Source organism: Leuresthes tenuis, unplaced genomic scaffold, assembly GCF_036924035.1.
Source record: "Leuresthes tenuis unplaced genomic scaffold, fLeuTen1.0.hap1 SCAF_3, whole genome shotgun sequence".
In the NCBI taxonomy this organism is placed as follows: domain Eukaryota; kingdom Metazoa; phylum Chordata; class Actinopteri; order Atheriniformes; family Atherinopsidae; genus Leuresthes; species Leuresthes tenuis.
The window spans coordinates 20,090,538-20,102,819 of record NW_027325357.1 but is presented as its reverse complement, the minus strand read 5'-3'; the positions used below and the strand labels follow the sequence as shown (position 1 = coordinate 20,102,819).

The following is a 12,282-nucleotide window of genomic DNA, read 5'->3' as shown; positions in this document are numbered from 1 at the left end:
ATATCAAACATCACATCAGTATAAAGTCATATTTTGGTTCTCGTGATATTATTTTTTGTATAGACTCCTTTTCTTTTGTTAGGAGAGGCAGTCGTTCACTGCTTAGTGGGTCGTTGTTATGCGCAGGATGTGGTGTTTCAGACATGACCAAAGTAGAAAGTGCTGAGATGTCCATCTGCTTTACTCGCCAGGAGCCAGCTTGCATTGGCTTCAAATCACCAGCAGGTGGCGACATATCATCTAATCTGCAAACGCCGTCTGTAAAAGCTGAACATAACCCACTTGAGTTCACCATCAAATGCACGTTAGTGTGATCTTTCAGATCTTTGTTTTTTATGTTCTGATATGTTTGGCAAAACAAACTCTTTAGCAACACTCAATTTCACAATGCATTCCCTGATATGGTCGTTTTAAGGTAGTCTCTGTGGTCAAAGGGCATTCAGGATATGGTGTTGGACCAATAAACTCACAGGTGCCAGTGCCCGTCACAGGGCTTCATACCAAATACAGCCAGAACCTCGACAAGGACCTATAGGTAGCTTTGCACCTGGTCTTGCTGTAGCTGTAAATTCACTGGCTGTGATTAAACTGGCGCTTGCTCACACACTCACACCTTGAACTCTCTTTGGAGGAAAGTGCAAGAAGCACATCAGTTTATAGGCATTCTCTCGCTATACGCCACACGTCTAAGAATACTGAGCATGGCCAAAGTGGTCTTAAGGGCTGGCTGCTGGCCAGCGGGCCACCTAAAACTGTGTCAGCATGCTTATTTATGGCAGCAAATATTGACAGATCCCTCTTCTCACCTCTGAGAAAGGGCTAAGATTAGCATCAACCTCTGCCCAGCATATATCACTTTCTGAATTTAGCCTGTTCCCCTTCTCCTGCTGTCCCGGTCTTACTCCGTCTGTCCTCTGCACTGCCTTCAACTATTTCTAGCCCTGTATAGATCTCGCTCAAGTTTCAGTCCACAGTTCTCCTCATAGGGTATGCAGAGTGAATGACCAATAGCACTGTGTGAGTCTCAGGGCTGCAACTGACATATGCTCTGAATATGTATTAATATGACAGGTGTTTTTTCTTTCTTTCTTTTATTTTTTCCAAGTTAAAAGAAAAGCAAGACAAAAGTGCAAATGCTTAGCAAAATTTCAGAAAATTCTAAATGGGTTCAGTCAGATTGATTGATTGATTGTCTAAAACTCACAAACAGCAGGTATTCATATTTCGGGAGCTCAAACTATTGAATTATTTACACTTTTGCAAAAAACACTTATTGTATGTAGCTGTTACTCTGCAATAACGCATTATTTGTCTGGTTCTTCGTTTGTTTCTCAAACTATTTCATTTGCCAGAAACACTCCTCCTGAGGGTTGTTAAACATCTGTTTTTTGTTTAAGGAAGGTCTGGTGTCAAAATAGGGGGCATTTAAGATAATACATCGAGCATATTTGCGAAAAGAATTCAATCGTGTTCGTCCTAAATGATTTGATTTATTTACCAGTTAGACTTCATTCAAAGTTTTATTCCAAATCCTGCTCTGACTGTTATAATGCGAAAGCTTACAGTAAAGTCCACCGAAGTCCTCTGCAGAGCTCCAGTTAGACGCTAGGGGGCGCGCTTTTGCATACTGTTTGTCGGCTCTCTAAGCGCCGCCCTGCTCCCCCCCTCCCTCTGTTTTCCTGCTGATTCCAGGCTCATTGAAGACGCCCTTAGCAACAACACACATCGACGTCGAATAAGATACCCCCTAGTCTGAAGAAGGATTTAATAGTGCAGCTTTACTGCACTCACTCCAGGTGAAGCTTTATGCGAAGAGGATCCTCTGTTTGTTTCTGCAGCAAACATGGGGCTTGTGTACAGCTAGCTTCTTTTTTTTTTGTGGCTAGCCTTCCCTGAAGACGAGCGAAGCAGCCCCTAGCTGTCCCAAAGGAGGACAAATCCTAGGGGCTCGACGTGTGATTGCATCGCTGTTTGCTAACTACCAAGTCAGCTAACCGGGACGGTAATGGTGCTCTGGATCGACTCATTGTACCGTCAGAGAAAGGCGAGGGGCGCGCGGGCCAGACCAGCAAGCTGTAATATTTGGACTCAAACTACTTTCAACAGAGGGAGCGGCTCCCGTCCGGACGTCTGTTTTTGTGGTTGCGCGAGCTAGCTGAGCTGCTAGCTGAGGAAAACGACCCCCACTGCCTGTTGTGGGGCTTTTTCAGACTGCTGGAGAGGCTAATGTTAGCCAGAGCGAGCGTGAATGTACGATTCTGGGGTTTTAATAAAACAAGGATGAATCACTGTTAAAGTCAAGAAAATAGTTGGTCAACCCCGAGGAGAAACATAACCAGTTAGTTCGTCTTAATAACTCAAGGGTATTCGGACTTTACTTGCTCGTGAACACTTTAACTCAAAGTTTTAAATGCTGCTAGCTGACTTTGCTGGATGATTTGAACTTTTTCTTCTCTCTTTTTTTTTTTTTTTTTTAAAATTTTCTTTTATCCGGGATTTTTTTTCCCCCCACTTCGGATGCTGGCGTCACAAATTAATTGCAATCATGATGATAATAAGCAGAAAACCAGAGGGCCCAATAGCAACAGGTAACCACAACAAAGTGTCGCACTCTTTATCTTTTTTTTTTTGCTGCACGTTCTGTCTTCTTTGTTTTCATTTAAAAAAGTGATTAATAGAAGAGAGTCTCGGGACTCTCAAGTGGGACGCGAGAGCAGCCGCATTCGTGTCGTTGCGTTCACGTTCACACAAAAGTGCTTTATTCGTGGTTGCGGGTTGACACATTTCTCCATGCCTCCCGGTTAAAGTGGCACGTCGCGTCCTTCTGTGGAAAAAGGAACGGACAGATGCGGCTGATGGCGTCGTGTCGTGGGCATTGTACAAGGTGCGGGTTGTAAACATGTTTTCTTTTGCTTTGGGAATCCATCCAAGTCACGAGACCTCTGTATGGAAGTGTTTTGGGTGTTCCGTCCAGGAAGTGCTGCTGTTGTTTTCACCTCTTGTCTCGTGTAAGAATTTATTATCGTGTTTTATTGGCCGCTGTGTAAGCTGGTTTGGAAATGGTATCGTGATTGTCGTTTATGATTTTGTTTATATGTGCCCTGTAAGTGCCAGTATTTGGCTCCAGGTTGTGTTTTGCGTTGATCTCACTTTTCTTATGACATGTATCTGGAAATGTAGATGCGCCGAAGCCTCTGTAAGATGTTGTCTGCGGTTTACCTTGGGTTTATGGACTGTAAAGAGACGCTGCCCAGAATAGCGAGAAGTGGAGGACAGAAAGCTGTGACTCGACCCCACCACAGACCCACTCGCACGTTTTATGACACGTAATGCGCTGTGTGTGTCTGTTTGCTTGAACTTTGTTCTCCACCCTTTGCTGTGCAGAGAGGGAAGGGGGGAGGGGCTCCGAGTGAGGGGAGCTGAACCCAGCTGAGTGTATTGTTCTGTGTGTTTGCTTACATGGAAGATTGGGCTCTGTCCTTCATTGTTTGCTTGTTTGTCCTCTTGGAGGTTTTTGCTTGGATGACCAAGTCAGATTCTGCACAGCAGTTGCTGAGCCCCCGCCCGGTGATTAGGAGTTTACAGAGAGTGTCTGGGGTCTGTGAATGCCTCATATTTTACATGGAGCCCTAATGCTGCCGGTTGCTGTGCTGTGCAGGTTTAGTGCGTCTGTATCCAAGCAGCAGGTCTAATCTGTCCAGGAGCAGGTCTGTTGACGAACTAGCACGAGGGACATGGGCTCTGACTCACCTGCGCTTGGTTACAGCACTCTCGGGACCAGTCGGAGATGGCACGAAACATGCCAAAACTGGGGGCTTTTGCTAATGCGCAAGCCTGACACGATGGCTTCACAAATAGCTTAGGCTCCCAGGCTGCTAAATTTTTCAAGCCAGCCTTTGCTGTGCTGAAGTTTTATTATGTATGTAATATAGATGCACATCATTTTGATAACTGGCTTCCTCCTACTGTCCCAAACGCTCTGCTCATCCATCTTACTCTCATTTGTGTCTTCTCACGTTACTGTAGGTGTTTGGCTCAGTACCACAGAGGTGGGCATGAAACTTTGGCGCTATTGAATGGCAAGCCCCCTCATCCCTCCATGTTGGCTCAAACTCTGAGCACACCTGGTGTGTGCCTTAAATGACTTGGCCTGAATGGACAGATGGAAAGATGCTGTCGTCACTGAGGCATCTGTTACCCCCATTAGGCCAATAATACCACTTGCAGCGCTTGCGATCTGGGACCCTAAGCCCTATCTAAGCTGCTCAGGTCAGCGGCCTGGCCTTAGATACAATGTATAGGACACAATAGATACAATGGTGTACCTGCTAATAATGGCTGTTTCACAGTAAATGTGGGGTGGTAGTGGCAGACAACATTCATTCCCACTGAGAACAGTAGGATGGGGCAGCCCCGCTGGGGTCAGCTGAAGGGATTTGTCGGACCGTAGCAAATCATTTGTTTTAGTGTTGAAGTACTTATCGGTAGTAGGGGGATTGATTGATGAGAAAATCAATGGGTCTTTGCCTGGTTTAGACAAGCAGGATTGTATCTCTCTGCGGAGGAGATTAAATTGCTTTCTGTAGACTTTACCTCTAAGTGTCATCAGTAGCTTTTTACCCTCGAGTGAATCCGTGTTGCAGATTTCGGTGGGCCCACCGTGACACACCGATTGATTTGTTCCTCCTCTGTCCCATCAGCACGCCATGGTGACGGCCTGTACGACTCCTACATGAGGACAGACCACATCCTTAAAGAAGAAGCAGACACGAACAGTCCGTCTGGGCTGCCCCCGATGCCCAAACACACGGTGAGTGCGCACACAAGCACATACGCAAGCACAAAGCCAGTTAAGCCCAGTTTCCTGTGCTGAGACGCTCTCTGTCTCCAGACATCCTGTTCCTTAGGGAGATATCCCATGGTCAGCCTTGTTCATATTCATCACATTTCTACCCCTCCTCCTCCTTCCCTCAGTCTTGCTGTGTTGTTTGGGAGGCTCTTATCTCTCACCTCATCTCTTATCTCCAACATGTGAAGCAGTTTTATAACAGTAACAGTTTTAATGCCCCTCAATAAGAACGCCACAGTCACGTGTGTAACATTGACTGATGCCCTCGGGGCATATCATAATGATTGCTGTGTCAGGCAGCGTTCCATTTATTTCTTTGCAGTAAGTGTACCTTATTTGGATATATCAAAAACTTGATTTCAGGGTACAGACAATGCAGATTGACCAGTAAACAGTACGCTGACATAATGTACGACCTCCGCTAGCCTGATACACAGCTGCCCTTGTCTGCCCCGGGCAAATAACTCGACAGAAGAACCAGTTGCGGGCAGTTTTATGAGCCCCAGTAAATCAACCGATTTTCCTGATCAGTGGATCCAGTTCAGGTCATCATAAGCTTATTTGGGACTTTGCATGCTATGAGCATGTCTCTGTTCAGACGGACCGCACTAATGAAAGGATTAATGGGCACGTAAATGAAGAAGTTGCAGCGTCGTGTTCGCAGCTGTTCGATAGGTTTTTGCTCGCGACGTCCCCTCGAACAGAAACTGCGCAAAAACAACGATGCACGCAGCCCTCCACGTCGGCAGAGGAAAAAGGCCGGTTTGATACATTGTAAAGATTTATTGGACTTGAAAATGTGACCCACAAACAAAGTCGCCAATCAACATTCTCTGCCTCCACCCCTTCTCCTGGCTCGTCTAATCCTCCATCAGTGGGCTTGCACAGAGGTTAGGCCTAGTTTTCTATTCCAGTCCTGCCCCCTCTTCCTTTGTGTTTGTCTGTCACGCTCACAGAGGTGCTGTCCTCTACTGAATGTGACTGACGGCAAGTCGCCCCAGTTCAGCATGTGCATCGCTCTGAGAACTGTCTCATGCTCTATTAAAGTGATCAACTGATGTCACCCCGGTTCTATGTCAGCAGCGAGTATGAACTATTTAGATTGTGGCCGTAAATCTGGTCGTACTTCATAATACAAAGCGAATGACTGAGAGGTGGTGATGATGGTCAGGGCTACAACGGGCATTGGTCCTGTTAGGATTGTGACCCATCTTAAAGCTAAATATTACCCAGTTTTGCTGCGTTTAACACAGCTTTGTGAATGCCACATGCTTTGAGTTGAGTTGTGCAACCCTGCGTGTGCTTAAGAGAAGAAGAAATGAATACTAAAGTGTCTCTCTTAACAGCAAACAGATTAGCTCTTCTCCATCTGTTGCTGCATACAGATTTGCACACAGCGCTCACCACCTCCAATAATACCTGTGTTGGAGATGATCCACTCACCCCTCTTCCTGTCTGCGTTTTGTTCAGGTTTGTTTTTTTTTCCCCTGAGTTGCACCCGCCGCCCCAGTCAGCCAGTAATCCATTACAGTGGGGCACACGTGGAGGCTTTGATTTTTATGTCAGTGTTTGTGCGGGTGAGGGAGGCTCAGCCAATGGCATTCACCGCGTCTGCTCGGCAGCTTTTGCACAACAGCTGCATGGGACCCTGGGTCAGCAGAGGGGCTTGTGATAAGTGAAGACTATATAGTTACATGTATGGAAACCAGTCCTGCATTCCAGCTCTAATTTTAGGACTCAAACCTACAATACAAACTCTCTCCCAGCCGAGTCCTCTTTCAAGGGAAGATGTCAACACCTACTTTTAAAGTCCGATTCCTTGAGGTGCCGTCTTTGTGAACCGACACGGTTTCAGCCATAGATCTGCTTCACAGTCGAAGCTAAAGTGCCACGGAGCCACGCGGGGGGGAAAAAAAACAAGTGTCCGCCCCGCTCTGCCATGAGAAGAAGAGACGTTCAAACAGCCAGGAGGTCAGTGTACATCTTCGGTGGAACTCTGTTGGAAGGCTTTGGCGATTTTACGTCGGTGTGTCTTCGCGGCAGAAGTGCTTCCATAAGAGGATAATCTAACTTTAATGACCATGATTTCCCTTGTGCTCCATAATCTTGTGGAGGGCTTTTTCCGCTGGTGAGAACGAGACGAGCGGGAGAGACGGAGCGCGCGGAAGAATGAATTCCTGGGGTTGCCAGAACGAAGCTATTTACTGGAAAGATTTAAGAGCGTTCCTTTAAACTACTATAACCCTGCAAATCATCCCCAGTTGATTTCTTACTTTTCAAATGTATGGGTTATGGATATATTCTTAAGATCAGTTTTATAGTTTAATCCAGACAAATGTAATGACTTGTGTTCTGTGAGAGTCTGACGGCTTTCGGCACTGATGGCACTGAAGTGGGCAGCCACCGTTCATCGTCTTGACCAAATTGAAATATTCGACTGGCTTTTAGAGTTTGAATATCAAGACCGTACGAGTTAACGAGTCGACTTTATTGCTAAGCCAAAGACTGCTTGTTTTTTTTTCGCCTAATTGCTAACAGCCCTCACACAAACAAGCAGACCGGGATTTGAAACATTTCGACGGCTGTCTGTCACGCCTAAGCATTCACAGCCAGACTGGATCTGGATCCTGTCATACTGGTTCACCAGCTGCTTTCTCGCTGCTCGTTACTCAAGAGTAGATTGAAACTCGCATCAAACTGGCATCTGCTGCGTTTTCTGCCTTTATCAGCTGCTATTAATCTCTGTTGGACTTTCCTCACTGCTTTTGACCACAAACAAATCCACCAAAACGCCTTCTCGTGTGTGTTGTCGATGGGCATTGATAGTCCCAGAGGGTGCCGAACAAATCTTTATTCGTAAAACAATATAAAATACATGTTTTGATTGCTCATCTGGATTCTCTAATGCCTTTAACGGTGTGCATCTTTTTGTGTTTGATCTTTTGTCACAGATTGTCAGTAACAAGGTTGTAATGAGGGATCAGGTGACTGTGCGAGGTGGCCAGCTGAAGGTCAAGTACCTGTATGAAGACTCGACTAATAACCGAAAGATCAATGCCATAACCACAGCAACCACGCAGACCAGCGGGAGCGCGGGCCAGACGCCCACTAAATCTGCCCCGGTCTCCAGCCTGTCCAAGGAACACAGCGTGGACAGGTGAGAGTGACGCGCCCCCGAACCAGTACCAGTACCAGTGAGATAACTGCTGGAGTTTTAAGCTGCTGAAAACGTAACATTTTACATTTCTGATGACGGTGCTGCTGTCGTGCTCTTTGTTTTACAGCACTGAATCCAGTAAGGGCTCCAGTGAATCCTCCGGCTCGCACGGAGCTGGGAATGGAGGGAACAGTGGCAAGCTGTGCGGGCCGCTCACTCCTGACCAGGCTCTGAGACTGTACCGATCTCAGCTTAACCCCCTGGAGCAGACGGAGATCCACTCCTACCCAGACATCTACTTTGTGGGACCCAACGCCAAGAAGAGGCCTGCCATTGCTGGAGGCAACAACAACTGTGGTTATGATGATGAGCAGGGGGGTTACATCCACGTTCCCCATGACCACCTGGCTTACCGCTATGAGTTCCTCAAGGTCAGGCTTACAGCTTGTTGTTGTACAGTTTAAAGACTCGCTGTTGTCCCTGGCTCTTGACTAACCACAAATTCTTTTCATTCCCTCTTCAGATAATCGGAAAGGGTAGCTTTGGCCAGGTGGCTAAAGTATACGACCACAAACTGCAGCAGCACCTTGCCCTGAAAATGGTGCGCAATGAGAAGCGTTTCCACCGGCAGGCGCAGGAGGAAATCCGCATCCTGGAGCACCTGCGCAAGCAGGATCGGAACGGCACCATGAACGTTGTGCACATGCTGGAGAACTTCACCTTCCGCAACCACATCTGTATGACCTTTGAGCTGTTGAGCATGAACTTGTATGAGCTCATCAAGCGCAACAAGTTTCAGGGCTTCAGCCTGCCGCTGGTCAGGAAGTTTGCACACTCCATCCTGCAGTGCCTGGAGGCTCTCAGCAGGCACAGAATCATCCACTGCGACCTCAAGCCAGAGAACATCCTGCTCAAACAGCAGGGCCGCAGTGGCATCAAGGTAACACATCTGGCACATTCACATGGTGGGAAATTGTGCGCTTTTTGACGGGTGTCGTAAATGCGATGTTCATTTCCACGATCTGTTCTCCCCTCGTCTCTGCCAGGTGATCGACTTTGGCTCCAGCTGCTTTGAACACCAGCGGGTTTACACCTACATCCAGTCTCGTTTTTACCGAGCTCCAGAGGTGATCCTTGGCTCCCGTTACGGCCTTCCCATTGATATGTGGAGCTTCGGCTGCATACTGGCCGAACTGTTGACCGGCTACCCCCTGTTTCCCGGCGAAGACGAGGGTGACCAGCTGGCCTGTGTCATGGAGCTGCTGGGCATGCCTCCGCAGAAGGTTCTCGAGCAGGCCAAAAGGGCAAAGAACTTCATCAACTCCAAGGGCCACCCTCGCTACTGTGTAGCAAACACCCTGCCGACCGGGGCCACTGTGCTGTCAGGGTCTCGCTCACGCCGTGGCAAGGTGAGAGGCCCTCCAGGTAGCAAGGAGTGGAGTGCGGCGCTCAAGGGCTGCGAGGACCCAACCTTTACTGACTTCATAAAGAAGTGTTTGGACTGGGATCCCTCATCTCGACTCACCCCTAGCCAGGCCCTCAGACACCCTTGGCTGTATCGTCGGCTTCCCAAGCCCATACCTGGGACAGAGAAAAGCCAAGGGGCTGCTGGGAAACGACTTCCTGAGCACCACAGCACCTCCTTTCCCTCTATCCTGGCCAAAGGGGGGCCTGGCTTAGGCACCACAGCTGCCAGCAACAAACTGAGGAGCAACATGATGGGAGAGTCAGGGGAGGCCATACCTCTTCGCACGGTCCTACCTAAACTTGTCTCCTAATCGAGAGAGAGTCCTCTGATCTCCTCTCGTTCTCCACTTTCTCCTCCTGCGCACTCCTCGGGAGGAGTCGGAGTACGGGAGGAAGTGGTTTTAAAAACTTTGTTTGGTTGTTCTTTTATTTGTTTTCTACTGAGAGGTGTCGACACCCCCCAGTTCCCGGTTTTAATATTAGCTAAGCAAGCAGATAAATCGTCAAAGAAGCATTAAAAGTTTTTATACAGAGGGTTTCGAGGTGTGGCTGTGGAATTTCTGTATGCAGCCAGTTGATAAGGTTTGACTAGATAATGCTTTTTAAAACCTTCCTTGTGTGAGTGGACAGCTTTGTTAAGGAGAAAATGTTTTTTTTGTTTTTTTTTTTGACCTGTGCTTGATCTCACGCGAGTGTTGTGTTTTAGCAGAAAACACTCTGGAGCACACCTGCACTGTCACTTGCCTCACTTCACACACACACACACACACACACACGCACTCTGCCGTTTTCATACATGTGAAACTTGAAAAGGGCTACAGAGATTACTCCCGTCAGGTTGGAGTTGGCAAGAATACATATTTATTCAGCCAAAAGAAGTCGATGGAGGGGAAAAAAAGAAAAGAATCGCACTCTACTCGTCGGGCCCTGCAATCACTGACACAATTACTCCAGACGCAACACAAATACCATTAAACTGGCTATACCGGTTTGGCTTTTTTTCCCCGGAGTGAATAATTAGGACACGTTAAAGGCGAGCCTTCACTTCCTCATTTCTTTCATCTTATCGTGTCCTTTTCCCTGCCCCTCCTGATCCGCGGTGCTTTCACGTCAGCGTGTGTGTGTGTGTGTGCGCGCGCTTCACCTTTGATGTGCTACTGTGGGAGACCTCAAGAAAAAGGGCGTGGGCCCAGTCTATTTGCAGGCCTCCCCATCCGCCTCCCACTTTCACCGCACGGGTGGAAAAACGGGAGGACAGTAGCACTCTGAACTCTTGTCACCAAGGTGTCGCCGTCACACTCGGGGCTTCGCAACCAGTTTACGAGACTGCTGCTGTGTGAGGCCCAGCTCGCACGAGCCGATAAATACAGGGAGGGAAAGGAGAGCTGCGGGTCAGTGCACATAAACGCCCGCGTGGTGATGGCCAGGAAAGTTGTTTTGTATGATTGTCACGTTGCTCCTCCCTGTGATAAGGAGGTAGTTCAAATGAAAGGATAGCGCAAGGTGAGAAATACCTTGGGGTGAAATGAAGAGCAGTATGTTTAATATGAGCCAGGATCCTTATTTTACTTTTCTTTTTTTTTTTTTTTTTCTTCTTCCCCTCTGGGGGGGAGATGTGGAAGGCAGACCAGTGACAAAAGGTACTGAAGAATGAAGCGTTTCTCAGGGAGACACACTCGATACATCCCTCAAACTTACATGTACATTTGCTGTGGACGAACATGCATGCAGTTCTGTCCGCCGAGAGCGAGAGATTGCATTTACGGTTTTCTACGGAGGGGGTATGCATGCGCCACCATCTGACCTAGATTTATTCTCCCACCCCCCCACCCCCCCCCCATCATCTCTTTATCTCACTCATGTAGGGCAGGGAACCTCTTTAACACATAAATAATGAATTCTGGTGCTGTCCAAAGCGCGCACGCACACAGACACGCACACAGAAACACGTCAGGTGCATGTTGATATGGACCACGCCATTCAAAGAGTTCTTTCTCTTGTCCCTCATTTTCTAAGTGAAACTGTCAGGGATTTCTACTTTGTCTCCATTTTTTTTTCTTTTCTTTTTTTTTTTTTTTTTTTTTTTATAGAAGTGGTTTCTATTGCTTTTCACTTCAGAATTTCAAGATGAAAGACGCAAAAGCAGGCGAGGAGAAAAAGTCGTGTACTGTCATGTTGTAATAGTGGTGTGAGTTAGTAGGAGGGTGTTTGGTGTTCAGCATGAAATTATCCGACCGAGTGACTACGAGAAGAGAAACTGTACAGTAACCAAATGAAGTTGTGATAGTTTCTTTTTCTAAAAAAAAATAAAAATTGCTGTTCAGTGAAACCAGCTGCTGTGGGGTCATTTTTTTTGCTTGTTTGGCGTTTTTCTGTGAGGATCAGTCTCTCTTATCTCGACACAGTGGGGGAAACATCACCTGAGCACAGTGTTCAGGTGATGTGGACGCGATGGACGGGTAGATAGAAAGTGGCTAAGACTAAAAAAAGAATGATAATGATCAGGAAATGCTTTTAGAGATAGTGATGCAATGGTCACACTGTACAGCACCTGCAGCCTGTATTATGAAACGAAACGGCCCCTATTTTCTTTTTTTTTTCCTCTGCTTACAGGTGACTTGGATTTCAGTCAGTGATTCGGTTACAGACTCGGCGAAAACTGGGACAATGATGAGTCATTGAGGCCCTTGTCATTATGCACTTCTGTGAAACCTATTAAAAATAACAGCTGCAAGGACAATTCTTACATTTAGGCCATAGAGTTTCCTCTTCCTTTTAAACACCTGAATAGCCTGAGGAAAAGAAGTTA

The 12,282-nt window shown here is 47.1% G+C and overlaps 1 protein-coding gene across 1 annotated transcript; it reads left to right on the top strand.

Moving 5' to 3' along the window:
• Positions 1-1,697: 1,697 nt before the first annotated feature.
• dyrk3 (dual specificity tyrosine phosphorylation regulated kinase 3) lies at positions 1,698-11,802 on the top strand. Its single transcript, XM_072382442.1, has 6 exons — positions 1,698-2,588; positions 4,701-4,810; positions 7,801-8,006; positions 8,134-8,437; positions 8,530-8,946; positions 9,053-11,802. The coding sequence occupies exons 1-6, from the start codon at positions 2,546-2,548 to the stop codon at positions 9,782-9,784; spliced, it is 1,812 nt and encodes a 603-aa protein (XP_072238543.1). The 5' UTR covers positions 1,698-2,545; the 3' UTR covers positions 9,785-11,802.
• Positions 11,803-12,282: the final 480 nt, after the last annotated feature.